The sequence below is a fragment of the Octopus sinensis genome, linkage group LG2 (genome assembly GCF_006345805.1).
Source record: "Octopus sinensis linkage group LG2, ASM634580v1, whole genome shotgun sequence".
Classification (NCBI taxonomy): Eukaryota; Metazoa; Mollusca; class Cephalopoda; order Octopoda; family Octopodidae; genus Octopus; species Octopus sinensis.
The window spans coordinates 90,621,556-90,635,426 of NC_042998.1; the positions used below are offsets into that span (position 1 = coordinate 90,621,556).

At 34.6% G+C, this 13,871-nt stretch overlaps 1 protein-coding gene across 2 annotated transcripts in view; it reads left to right on the plus strand.

The window, feature by feature from the left end:
• The window catches only part of LOC115224264 (ATP-binding cassette sub-family A member 2), a 211,658-nt gene that overhangs the window by 113,210 nt on the left and 84,577 nt on the right, over positions 1 to 13,871 (plus strand). For both annotated transcript variants that reach the window (XM_029795078.2, XM_036515271.1), the window contains 8 exons: positions 346 to 408; positions 2,220 to 2,402; positions 3,757 to 3,928; positions 4,564 to 4,685; positions 5,969 to 6,097; positions 11,921 to 12,182; positions 12,676 to 12,851; positions 13,768 to 13,871. In XM_029795078.2, coding sequence (XP_029650938.1) covers positions 346 to 408; positions 2,220 to 2,402; positions 3,757 to 3,928; positions 4,564 to 4,685; positions 5,969 to 6,097; positions 11,921 to 12,182; positions 12,676 to 12,851; positions 13,768 to 13,871 — 1,211 coding nt within the window. The remainder of the gene's footprint in view (positions 1 to 345; positions 409 to 2,219; positions 2,403 to 3,756; positions 3,929 to 4,563; positions 4,686 to 5,968; positions 6,098 to 11,920; positions 12,183 to 12,675; positions 12,852 to 13,767) is intronic.

Here is a 13,871-nt window from a genome sequence, read left to right on the forward strand (position 1 = left end):
AAGAAAATCTCATAATTTGATACATCTCTCACTTTAGTTAACATGTTGCTGTCATTGGAATAGACATCCATGTAAAATAATGAAAATTTCAGAACCATCTAGCATAAAAAGGGCTTATGGAAACATTAACTAATTTATAAAATCTATTTCAATTGATGGTATACACTAAAATTCTTCTCAGTATCTTTTATTTATTATTTATTTATTTTTTCAGTCAATAACTTAGATGATGTTTAAATTTAAATGTTCACTCACTATAAATAACCAAATTATTTAAATTTGTAATCAAAGTATCAAAATCCATTTATTATTTTACTGAAATACATCTCTAATTTTTAATTTCAGCTCCATCTTCGCAATTTGAATGTTACTGAAGCAGAAAACCAAGTAAAAGACTTTTTAACTAAGGTATCTACTTAATGATTGAGTTTTATTTTCTTCTGTAAATAATTAGTAATTCTCCATTTTATGTTTTACATTTAGTAGATGCTTCAACCAGTACCATGCAAGGTGAAAGTATTGTGAATACACTTGCAGTTCCATATATATATATATATATAAAATACACAAACACACACACATGATGATGTCAATTAAATTAAATGCTTGTAATAAATCTCTCTTGCCTCTTTGTCATTTTTATAGTATGACTAGCATAACACCTATCGAAAATGATGGGGTATATTTGAGTATGGAATATATTATTCAAATGAATTTTGCAGATTGGTTTGTACTTAAATATATAATATCTTACGTCATGGGCTGTGTATTTGAAACAAAAGACATCATAATTGAATGGCAAGAAGCAGAATAGTATGGAGAATGCCTCATTATGCATAATGTACACAGGCATGTAGAAGGATAGCTTAAGCTGAGATTGAAGAACAAATCTTTCATCATCTGTCTTCCATGCTGGCTTGAGTTCAACAAGGGATTTGACAAGCCAGAAAACTTTATTCTCCAATGCCTACTTTGGTATGATTTCTACAACTGGATACCTTCCTAACACCAACCACCTCACAGAATGCACTAGCTGATTGTTTTCATAGCATCAGCATTAGTGAGATTGTCATGTAATTCATATGACTTAAAAACCTCCTTGATTGAGTGAAAGCATAGTAAAGAGGGAGGTAGTTTTATGTTGAGAAGAAGTTTAAGTAGGACATAAAGGTTTGGAAGATGTGTTGCTGTAGAGGAAATAGATGATTACTCTGTATTACATGTGGGTGGGAGTAATTGAAATGGAGTTGAAAAAGAGAGATGAAGACATGGTAGCAAGGTGTCAGCATACCCTCAAGGTATGAGGTGAATAAGAGAGAGTGAGGACAGATCAAGAAGGGTTGGTGTGTAAAGGTTGCAAGAGTGTGGGATGAAAGTGAGAACGTTAGAGAAACAAGTAAGGGTGAATGGTGAATAAGTAGTGGTTGATGGTAAATATGAGTTGAGCAAGGTGTTAAAAACAAGGGACAAATGCCAGTAAAAGTGCCTCAAGAAATGAAGTGATGGCTGGCAGCACCAAGGGCGAAGAGTAGCAGAATGGTAATAAAACTGTAGATTGAGAAAGAATGAGAGAGAGGGAGGTGATGGGTAAGAATGGGTAAAATTTGCAAGAGTGCATGAGGGTGAGACATAGTGATAGAGTAAAAGAGATCAGTTACATAGGGATGAATGTAATGTAGTGAGTGATGCACTAAGAATGTGTTAAGAATGAGGTATGAGTGTTGGCAGAAAGTGGTTCAGAGGAGAGGGAGAGATAACTGGTAATGCAGGAAAGATGATCAATGGAAAATATTTGTGGAGTGGGATGTTAAGAATGAGGGATAAATGTCAAAAGGAAGTGGTCCCAGAGAGAGAAATAATTGGTTGCACAGAAAGGGATAAAATCATTTAATTGCAGAACAGTAGAATAGTTGTGAATGTTTTTACAGCTTTAGTTTGAAAAGTTTAAATTTTGTATCAAAGTCATTGATCGTTGATTGCTACCCTTTCTTTACATCCAACTCAATTCCCACTTTGCTTATCCTTCAATTTCCTATCTAATTTTCATGTAAGTAATGGTAGCGAACAAAACAAAAAGTTATGTGACTTGACATTTCATATTAATTTTTTTTAACATAGGGACCCTTTTATTTTTTTTTGTTTATTTTAGAGATTATTTCTCAAATGTCAAGTTTCAATACATGCAGTGTTCTCTTATTGTTTCATTGTTATTTCTGTAGGTGGAGAAATTCTACATGTTTCAAATGAATCTCAATGAGCTGAGTATGTTAGCCAGTTCTCTCCCACAAGATGCATGTGACCAGTTTCTCCCTGCTGGAACAGAAACCTCATCAAGTGTTCCAAATAATTTCACTAATTTAAATATGTCTGACAGTCATGCATCAACAGTGCTGGATCCACCGGTACATACTTTCTTTACTTTGTTTTTGTTGCATTTTTTTCAAAATGTTTTTCATGTTTCGTATACTTCAATGTCATTGTTGTCCATTGCCTTTAACTTTGTCTTCAATTAATCTTAAACTAAACTATTTCAGATATACTTTAAATGATACAAGCTTTAATTGCTATTGCTATCTTCTGAATACATTCAAGTTCAAGACTTTGTGTCATTAACAAATGTTTCTCATAATTTATTAATAGATCCCAAATACAAGTTAAAACTAAAACTGATCTGCCTTTGTTTTAAACTGCATTTGTCATTCATTAAATTATTAGAATGATTTCCTAATATGCCTTACAAACTATTAAAGTATAAATTTTGTTTTTCTGAAGTTTTCTTTTTTGTTTATTTGTTACAATGTATTTCTAAAAATGTTTTATTGCAATATATCTGCATGAGGCACAAGCACTAATTTTGAAATGAAACAGTGACTGGCTCAAGTGTTGGAATTATGCCTTATTAATCATAGCTCAAATTCTGTGGCAGACGATATTCCTCCTATGTTCATTACATGCTTCAGTAAATTAGAGAAGGTATCTGTCATAATTTCATATTTTTCCTTACTCCAGTTGACATAGCTGGTCTAGTTTAGCAAATTTAGACATTCGTGTATTGCAAAAATTTTGCAACTGAATGCCCTTAATACTGTTAAGGGCATCCAGATGAGAAGAGAATAGTTTTGTTCCTTGTCTAAATAACACTCTCGCTATAGTAAGGTTTGAACTCATGACAATGTGATTAGTATAACACTACTCTCATTTAATAACTTGCATTTAGAAAGATATCTAGTTGTTAAATACCCACATTTACAAACCATGTGAATGTCAAGTCATGTGAAATTCAGGCCATGTGAATGTTTCTCATGTTTCATATACTTCATTGTCATTATTGCCCATTGCTTTTGTCTTCAGTTACATGAATTTCAGGTCTTGTGGATATCAGGTTCTTCCTTCTCATACATACACATCTAACAGTTTGGAAATAAATCACTACTAGATGGAATAGACTAGTCAAGGCTAATGTTAGAATTAGTCATTTCAGAGACACTTGTTGATAAAAAGAAGTTTACACATATGTGTGCTTATATAAATAAGGGAAATTAATATTTGAAATAAAACAGTTTGTTTGTTAGCTATATTATATAAATAAATAGAGCTTAAAAACAAAATAAATAAATTTGATATGAGAGCACTATTATTTGAAGAAAATATAATCAAATTTATTTTCCTTATTTTCTTCTCATAACCATGAACAACTAAAATATATAGAACATGAAATTTATTTCATGAAACTATACTCTTTATTTCCTATTTTAGGGTAGTGCAACATCAAATTCAGCTCCTTCAAACACAGATTCTAAAACAAACAATAAAGATCGGTATATTGGCCTTCTGAAGATCTGGACATCAATGCAGAAGACTATATGTGGCCATGATACCAACATCCCAAAAGATAAATGGGAAGATGATATTCGCAATATGAACCTTGGTAATATTCCTTTAAAAGAGTCGTTTAAGATTGGTCTATATTTCTTTTTTGTTTTTTTATTTATCTTGTTTCAAATTATACTTCCTTTAACCCACCTTTGTCCTTTATTATAAACTACCACACTAGTGTGTAGTTAAGAAGTTTACTTCTCAACCACATGCTTTCAAGTTCAGTCCTACTGTGTGACACGTTGAACAAGTGTTTTCTATTATAATCTTGGACTGTGAGTGGATTTGGTAGACAGAAGCTGAAAAAAGCCTGTTTTGATTGTGTGTGTACATGTGTTCATGTATTTTGTTCTTGTTTTGACATTGGAAGATTGCCATGAATAAATGTCATTCATTTTCAATATTCTGTAAAAACATACATGGCATGAGAAAATATTGCTTTACTTGGAAACAGCTAAGAGCTGGTGTCAGAAAGGACATACAGCCAGAGAAAATGTGCCTCAAACTCTATCCGAAACATCCTTTTTTGATGAATTGTAGTGCACTGGAGCACTGTACACAGTGAACTCATAGTTCTCTTAGCTTTCAGCTGTTAGAAATTCTAAAATTCATTCATATCTTTATAGGAACTTCTTGCATGACTATCAAGTGTTGGTGTCAATAAATCCAATTATTATTATTTTACAGATGACCTTGGAATGTCTATTACTCAACAACATAACATTGGTATTCTTGTCCATGTTCTATACAGCAATCCAAAAGTACTCTATGCTCCTGCTAACACATCTGCTGACAATGTCATTAGACAGGTAGCCTTCTATTTTCCGGTTTCATATTCCTTATTGACAGTTTGCTGTCTCTTAAATTATTAGAACATTTGAATTACAACAGATTTTATACATGTTTATTTAGTAAATTAGTTATATGGAATAGTGAAATGGTCATGTATAGCATAAAAAATTGAAAAGATATAAAGGAAAACAGAATATAACAATCTTGACAATATTCTGACTGTAAATGTGCTTTTAATTTACCATTTAATATATTCCTGGACAGCACGTGTGCGCACACACCCACCCCGCACTTTATTATTACAGGAATATAACATGATATCTTAAGGTTGTAATACAATTGTATATTTTATGAATTCCAATTAGAATATGGATTATTTGCAATTTTCATTGTAAATAAATTATGTAAAAAAAAAAAAAAATTGCATTTGATATATATTTTCATTTTTAATATAAATGTTTGGTGCAAACTGACAAACTTGTTACTATACTGGACAAAATGGTTAGCATTTCCTCTGGCTCTTCACTTTATTAGTTCAAATGCTGTCAAAGTTAACTTTGCCTTTCATCCTTTTGGGGTTGATAAAATATGTTTCTTTATTAGCCACACAGGGCTGAACACAGAGGGGACAAATTACAAAGTAGAGCTTTTCTTTTTGGGGAGGAAAAAAAGGTGGGGTAGGTTTTCGATCAAAAGGGATCGTAAAATAAAAAAAACGATCAATAGGGATCGTGTATCACAGAAATATGTCATGATGTAAAGTGTAAAGGGGGGAAACAGATAAGGTTTATCCGTGGAAAGAAAAGCCTATGGAAAAGACCACAGTAACCTCGGTCAATAATGTCACATGTTAACACATTTATTTGCAAGTAAGTAACTCTGTTTTAAATTTTTCCAAGTTCATAGGATTATGCTCAAGGTGGCTTGGTCATTCATATGTGCCATCCTTGCTACATTCACCCATCTTTTTTTGAAACATTTGCTAGACAAAACTTGCCTCTCCACTCTCACTTTCCTTTTCAAGTGATATCATGGGGTTGATAAAATAAGTATTAATTGAGCACTAGCGTTGATACATTTGGCTTCCCCTTAACAGTAGAATATAAATTTGGTTAAACAGTTGTATGTAATAAAGGGAATAGAAATTAGTTGCATCACTCAGTTTGTCCTTTTATTTTTATTATTGGCATAATAGTATTTTTCTTATGTAGGCAATATATAAAATAGACATTCTAATATTGTTATAATTTTTGGGGTTTTTTTTTTCTCAACATAAATTTTCACTTCTATATTATTTCAGGCTAACCAAACATTTGCTCTGTTAGATCGCATTAGTGAGTATGCTGAAAAATGGCTGAATATTTCAGAGGAACTCCGCCTCTATCTGTCACGCAATGAAACAGCTGAGCATTTGGACTCAATCAGAGAGGTATTGTTTATTATAACTTAGCATTTTGTCATTAAAACTCAAAAATAAAAACAAATATAAAAACAAAATATTTCACTGCATTCAAATAATTACTTGTCTTGCTTCAGTAAATACAGGGTCAACTGTATTCCAGCAGTTGACATTTTTTTTGTCAACAACTGCATTTAGGATTTTGGTATACAAAAGATATCTTTTTTTTTTAAATGGTAGGAATATTTCCTCTTATTTTTAGCAGGCTTAGTGACTATATTGAGGCGCTTGAAAAGAATTCCTAATAATGGTTAAATATTTGAAATTTCTTTTTTCAATTATTTAAGTTCTTTAAACTATAAATGTAACACTTTTTTTGTTTATTCAAGAATGAATTTAGTTGATTTGCATATTTGTGTATGGGAAGAAGCTTGCTTCTCAGCCACTTGGTTCTGGGCTCAGCCTCCAATGCCACCACATGCCGCCTTGGGCAAGTGTCTTCTACTATAGCCTCAAGCTGACCAAAGCCTTGTGACTGGGTTTGGTAGATGGAAACAAAGAACTCTATTGTGTGTGTGTGTGTGTGTGTGTGTGTGTGCCTCACGGAGGTAAAGTGGTTGAGTTCCTTTCAAGTGTTGGGCCTCATGGAGGCAATGACCAAGACCATTGGCATTATGTTGTGCTTGGGAAGAAGACACATCAAGTTGAGCAAAATTGCAGTCATGGTAGATACTGGTGTCATGCAAATGGCATGTAAAAACAACCATTACACTCTCAGCTGTAGAAAACCATGCCAAACCAGACAGGAGTTTGGTGCAGCCTTCCAGCTTACCAACCCTGATCAAACCATCCAAACCATGCCAGCATGGACAACAGACGTTAAATGATGATGATGATGATTATAAAGTGTGTGTGTCTTTGTGTTTGTCACCCACTACCGCTTGACAACTGGTGTTGGTGTGTTTATGTCCCTGTAACTTAGCAGTTTGGCAAAAGAAACCAATGGAATAAGGCTTTAAAAATAAGTACTGGAATCAATTCATTTGATTAAAATCCTTCAAGGTGGTGCTCAAGCATGGCTACAGTCTAAAGACTGAAACCAGTAAAAGATATAAAATAGGTGCAGCTGTGTGGTTCAGAAACTTGCTCTACAACCATGTGGTTTCAGAGTCAATCCCATTACTTGACACCTTGTTTACTGCAATAGCCTTGCTTTGGCAATTGCCTTGTGAGTGAATTTAGTCAGTAGAAACTGTATAGAAGCCCATTGCATATAAATATGTGTGTGGTAGTGTTTCTCTGTATGTCTTTGCGATTGACACCACTTGGGCAGTGGTGGTGTTTGTGTCTCACATAAATAATGCATGACATCAAAGCAGTTACAGCATGTGAATATATAAGTGGAATAGAGAGAGATGGTGGTTAGGGAGCTTGCTTTGTAGCTACATGGTTTCGGGTTCAGTCCCACTGCGTGGCACTTTGGTAGGTGTCTTCCACTATAGCCCCGAGCTGACCGGAGCTTTGTGATTGAATTCGGTAGGTGGAAGTTACTGCCGTGTGTGTATATGTGCGTATAGCTGCTCAGTGCCTCTCCGAAAGAGAGAGAGGGAGGTTGGCCTCAATAAGGCCATCTCACCATAGAATACTGTCTTACAAAGTCTAGTTCAACCTTTACTGCATGAAAAAAAAAGGCATGGAAACTATGATGATGATAATCATCATCATTAAATGTCTGCTTTCCATGCTGTCATGTGTTGGACAGTTTGATAGGAGTTGACTAGCTGGAGAGCTGCACCAGATTTCAATTATTTGTTCTACAGCTGGATGCCCTTCCAAATGTCAATCACTGTACAGTGTGTACTGGGTCCTTTTTACATGGCATCAATACTGGTGCTTTTATGTGGAACTGGCATGAGTGCTCTTTATGCAACACCAGCACAGGCACTCTTTACATGGAGTCTCCAAAATTATTTAAGTTGATTTAATGAAAGATATTCTTTACAATTACAAAGAAAAAAAAAACTATAAATCTAGATTTATTTTATTAGGCTTGAGGTGTCTCAAAATACACATTTGGTTGCCTATTAAATTTCACTACATCATTGGTGGTGGTGGTATTGTAGTAGCAGCAGTAGTAGTAGTAGGCATCCGTCAGTCTCAAGAGGCCATGGATCTGCACCCAAAAAAAATCATGTCAGCTGCTGATGGGGTGCAGCATCGGTTATAGCTGCACAGGCTCACATGGGAGTGGCAGTCATGCATGCAGTGACAGCATTGGAAGGAGCTCCCTGCCGACACCATTGGTTTCCTCATCAATCAAATGCAAGTTCTTGTTCTGCTCATTTTATCACCTTTCGCAGTATTTGTCTCCAGTGTCAGCAATCATTTGCAACCTCCTCTCACCCCAGGACATCCAGATCAAATGACTTCATGTCCCTTTTGCTCTTGTGCATACAGAAGTTCTTTTGGGATCATCTGATCTGGCATACAGTGTACATGCATGTACATGCAGCTCCTGTCTGGAGTAGAAGCTCTATATCACTACTGATCACTATAATACAACTGATATTGATCACTTTATCAAATACTCGGAATATTTGATTCATCATCACATGACATCTGGCTTTCAAGCTGGCATGGTAGAGGATACTTTGACATGGTTTTATGAGTCAGAGGGCTACATCATGCTCCAGTGTCTACTTTGGTATGGTTTCTATGGCTGGGTACCCTTTTTAATACCAACCACTTTTACAGTGACAATGCTTTTTAGTGTCACCAGAACTAGTAATGATTCTCATAATTTGTATGGTTACGTCCTAATTGAAGGGGAATAGAAGAGAATGGGTGATGATTGTAAGTGGGTGGGGGTTGAGGGAATGATAAAGGGAGAGTATGGTAGAGGAGAGAAGGGATTAGTGTCAAGGGTTATTGAGAAATAAGGCTGGATAGCATTAAAAGCTGTAAGGGGCTGGTGATGAGTGAGTATGGAAAAAAATGTTTGATAAGGACAGGAAGGGAGCAATAGCCTAAGGGGGAGAGGAATTTTCAGAAAGTCACAGGAGGAAAGATAGATGTTAGGGTTAGTGGGGATGGATCAGAGGGGAAATGATGAGGAGTGCTGTGGGGAGATTGTAGAGGACGAGGGGCATAAAGGAGATGCTGGAGAGTACCATAGAGAAATAGGAAGAGAATATTCATTGCATTATTTCATCATTTGTATTTTGAGTTCATAGCTTTAGCATAAGCTAATTACTTTGTAAATTAAGTTGGCAAGTTATTTTAGATACTGGATATTTGTGAAATCATAATTGTTTCTCCAGTGCCAAAAAGGACATTGTGTTTAGATGACATCATTGTTCATACTTAAATCCTGGTCAATGTTGTAGCGACAAATTTATAGTGAAATAAAATCATGAATTAGATTCTCAATTCAAACTGTTTTATCTTCACTTAGAGATTAAATGCCTTTATGAATATTAATACCATTACTTATTGAAATGAATAATAGAACTTTACAATGAAACCATTTTTGTCACCAGTTATTCACATTTGAAGTAAATTGGTTTATGAGCTGTGTTTTGACCCTAAAGCAAATTGTGTTAACAGATTTACATTTTTTAATGTATTTATAAATACCTAAGCATGTGTCATTGATAACTGATGTCATATGTCTGTAATTAACAAAATAATTGTTTCTTGTGTTATTTATAGTTAGTGATACAGTTTTTACATAGATCTGTTGACATTGACTTTCTAAAGTTTGTGAATGACTGCATCTAAAAGAAGACTGCTTCTTTTTGAATCAACTTGGGTGAATGCAACCTTGACCAGAAATTGGTGTCATCAGATGGTGTCTGATATTCATTTGGTATTTTGTCCCTGTTATCCCTTTTTTTTGGTTGTTCTGTACATTGATCTGGAATGAAAGAAATGTTTCTCTGAAATATTTTTTAGATTGTGATAGAATGATGAAACGATTACTCTCTCTCTCTCTCTCTCTCTCTCTCTCTCTCTTCCCTTCCTCCCCTCTCTGCTTCCTTCTTTTGCTCTTTTCTCCCAGCCCCTCTTTCTTCCCCATTCCCCTCTCTTACCCCCACCCCCACCCTCCTCTCCCCACCCCCTCCTTCCCTGTCTCCTCTCTCCTCACCCCACCCCATCTCTTTCCCCATCCCCTCTCTCGCTTTCCCTATCCCCCCTCTTTCACTTTCTCCATCCTCTCTCTCTTGCTTTCCCCATCCCCTCTGTTTCTCCATTCCCTCTCTTTCCCTACTCCCTTTCTCTCCCCACTCCCTCTCCCCACTCCCTCTCTCTCTTTCCCCACTCCAACCTCTCTTGGTGCTTTGTCTATTTTACATCAGCATTCATAGATCTCCATTCGAAAGTTGGAAGATTATTGAATATTTTAAGGGAGAAAAATCTGCTGGTTCATTTACAGTTCACTCTGCTAGTCTCCTGCTTTCCCTGAGCTTAATCCTTGTGGTATAGGGTTTATGTAATCCTTGGGTAAGGTACTAGTTTGTACAGTATTAAAACATGTCCACTCATTGATGAGCCTGTCATATGTATAGGGGCCAGCCCTTCTCTGAGTCTTGTATATCTTAGCTGCAGGACCATCTTCTGCTATTTAATTCATAACTGGGGCCCTTAACAAATACTATCATCCTAGGCCAAAGAGGACCTCAGAGTAGTGATGATTAAGGAATAACCCCATTCTTCCTCAAGCTCCTGAACTCTTGAACTGCAGGCTCACTATTGGATGCAGTTTAATGTCTTCACCAATATACAATAAAACTTATTTCTTATTGAATTACCAAAGTTTGATCTCCTGTCACTTATCTAATTTCCAATCCACACTGGAATATTGTCTTACTCTTTTACATATTTCAGCCCTAAGGCTGTGGCCATGCTGGGGCAAGGCTTTTGTAGAGTATAACTTTGATAGGTTTTGGCCAGTATAGGCCCAGGCCATGTCTAACTTAATAGCACCACCTGGGGATGTCTTTTAGTCATATACGGGGCACTATGGCTCAGAGAAATTCCTTTAGAAGGGTTTATTATTTTCCAGATAACCAAATTATTTCATGTAGCATATTAATTTGTAACTCGTTAGAAAATCTTTAGAAGAGATGAAAGTAGTAGAAATAATGTTTATCACCACATCAGTATGGCTGTTCCATAGGAATCGACGTTACTACCATTTTTAGCTGCTTGGTTCTCTATATATTGCGAGCTGGAGTGAATTATTGCTGTCTCTAGTGGATGAATGTTCACCCCTGACAATGGGTACAAACAACCTGCAACCATGTGGTCTAGTGATCCAGTCGTTGCTAGAAGATGCTGGGGGTTTGCTACCTTGCTTGCAGTATACATTAGGTGCAGATTGCATTGATAACCAGCTGGAGGAGGCTCTTCCTGGAGTTCAAAATGGTAGTAACATTACTTTTCAAATTAATTTAAAATTATTAAAATTTAGTCATTTTATTTTTACTAATAACTATCTGTATTTATATATTTTTATACGATATCTAATCTGGTTTTTTTCTTTTTGACTTCTCTGCATTGCCGAGTAGTAGTAGTAGTAGTAGTAATAATAATCTATAGCTTTAGCACAAGACCAAAAATTTGTAAGGGACATATATAATCAATTTAAATTGATTCCAGTATATTATTGCTACTTATTTTAATTATTGCTGAGGAATAATCTAACAGGATTTGAAAGCAAGATAATTAAATATTACAACAGTCTTTTTTGACTATTTATTCTATTTACTTTAATAATGATAATGGTGATAGTAAGGAAGAAGTTATTATATATTTTCAATGAATTACAAGATTATGTTCATTTCATTTCAGATTCAACAAGATTTAAAGAGACGTAAGACATTGGCAATGTTATTACGTACAGACTCAAGAATTGACAAATTCTTAAATATCTCTATTCCTACTCCAGAATTTTTTCTGCTTCAACTGAGCAATATAGACAATGCAGCTTGCAGTTGGCGTGCCATGCTGTCTGGTATTAGCCTTAATGTATTTCAGGGATTTTCTGACGAACAGAAACTAGTTGACTATGTATTTAATGAGGCTTACCATGACAATGTCAGTGTTTTTGCCAGTAAGTTTGCTTGATTTATCTGCAGTTTTTATTTTCTAACTTTGTGCAACACCTAAAATTCTTTCTAATTTTCACACAAGGCCAGTAATTTTTATGAGAGGGTCTATTACATAGACATCACTGCTCAACTGCTACTTATTTCATCAACCCCTAAAGGATGAAAGGCAGTGTTGACTTCAGATCTGCCAGCTTGCTGCCTTCCCAAGACCTAAAAATATATGTGAAAAAACATATTTTTAATAAAAATTTGTGAGAAAGAATTATTTTGATAAAAATTTGTGAAAAGATATTTTTAAAAAAAAATATTTGAGAAAAGTATTTTTAATGGATTTGCATTTAAATTACTGACATCTACATAAGTATTAGGGTAAATTTATAAGAGCTTTTCTTAGACAATATACAAGCACCAAATGTCTCTTTAATAATTTTTATTAACTTGTCGAGTGTAAAAGTGGAAAAATAATTTTAAAAAAAAATATACTTCTCTTTTAAGGTGTGTTATTTGAAAACATTCATCCTGATGGAAGCCTCCCTCCTCACATAAGATATAAAATCCGACAAAATGCTTCGTTTACTCCCACAACCAAATTAGTCCGAAGTCGATATTGGTATCCAGGACCTGGCCCTACAAAGCAATCTTATTACCAATTTGGATTTGTGTGGATTCAGGTAAGTTTGTTAATTTTTATGATTGAGTGAAATTATCTAGGTGCACCCCACCACCCACCCACATGCAACATAATGGTGGAAAAAATGGAAATAAAATTAATCACAATTACTTTCCTGTGAGGAGAGGGAAATGGCTAATGCTAATAAAATCAGCCCATGGAAGAGGGGAAACAACTTAGGAATTTTACTAATTCCAACTTAAATTACATATGTTGTGAAGAAATGAAAACAACTTGAGAATTAATAAAAAAAAATATGGAAATTATCCATTTTGCATTGACCAGATTTGATTAATATTAGGTCACTGAGCCCATGTTCTTCACTTGTCACGACTTTTAGTTTAAATGAATTCTAATCAGTTTGGTCACCATATTGCATCTGTTAGTTGACATGATGTTTCATTGTGATTGCTTTATTCTTTGTACTAAAGTTGGGATTTATAGAATGGTTGTATTTCAGGTAAGTTTTGATACAATGGTATCCAAAACACTTATTTTTGTAACTTATGATTGGTTCTTCAAAAATTTTACTTTTGGTTTCATCTCTCTTTAAAGAAGTTGACTTAGATCTCTTCAAAATTCTGTTATAAATTCAATTTATTATAATTTGTTTTATATAACTCAAAGGCTAATAGATATATCAAAATAAATTAATATCTATTCAGTTTTAAAATGTGTCATGAAATTTAGCTTTTTAATTGCAGTGCTTCATTAACTTAACTTTTTGTTAAATACTTAAGAGCAACTGGATTACTTTTTTTTCATATATAGTTTCTTTAATTATAAATTCCTATGAGGTTATATTTTCCTTAAATTATCACAAATCAGTTTATAAAATCTTCTCAGTGAAGTTTTAGAGATATATGTATTCTATTTGTTTTTCCATTTGAAAATAAGTATTTTTTGTTTTTTGCCAGGATATTATTGAAAGAGCCATCATTGACACGCAGGTGGGCCATGATGTTGTTGAACCAGGTGCCTACATTCATCAGTTCCCTTATCCTTGTTATGTTTATGATCA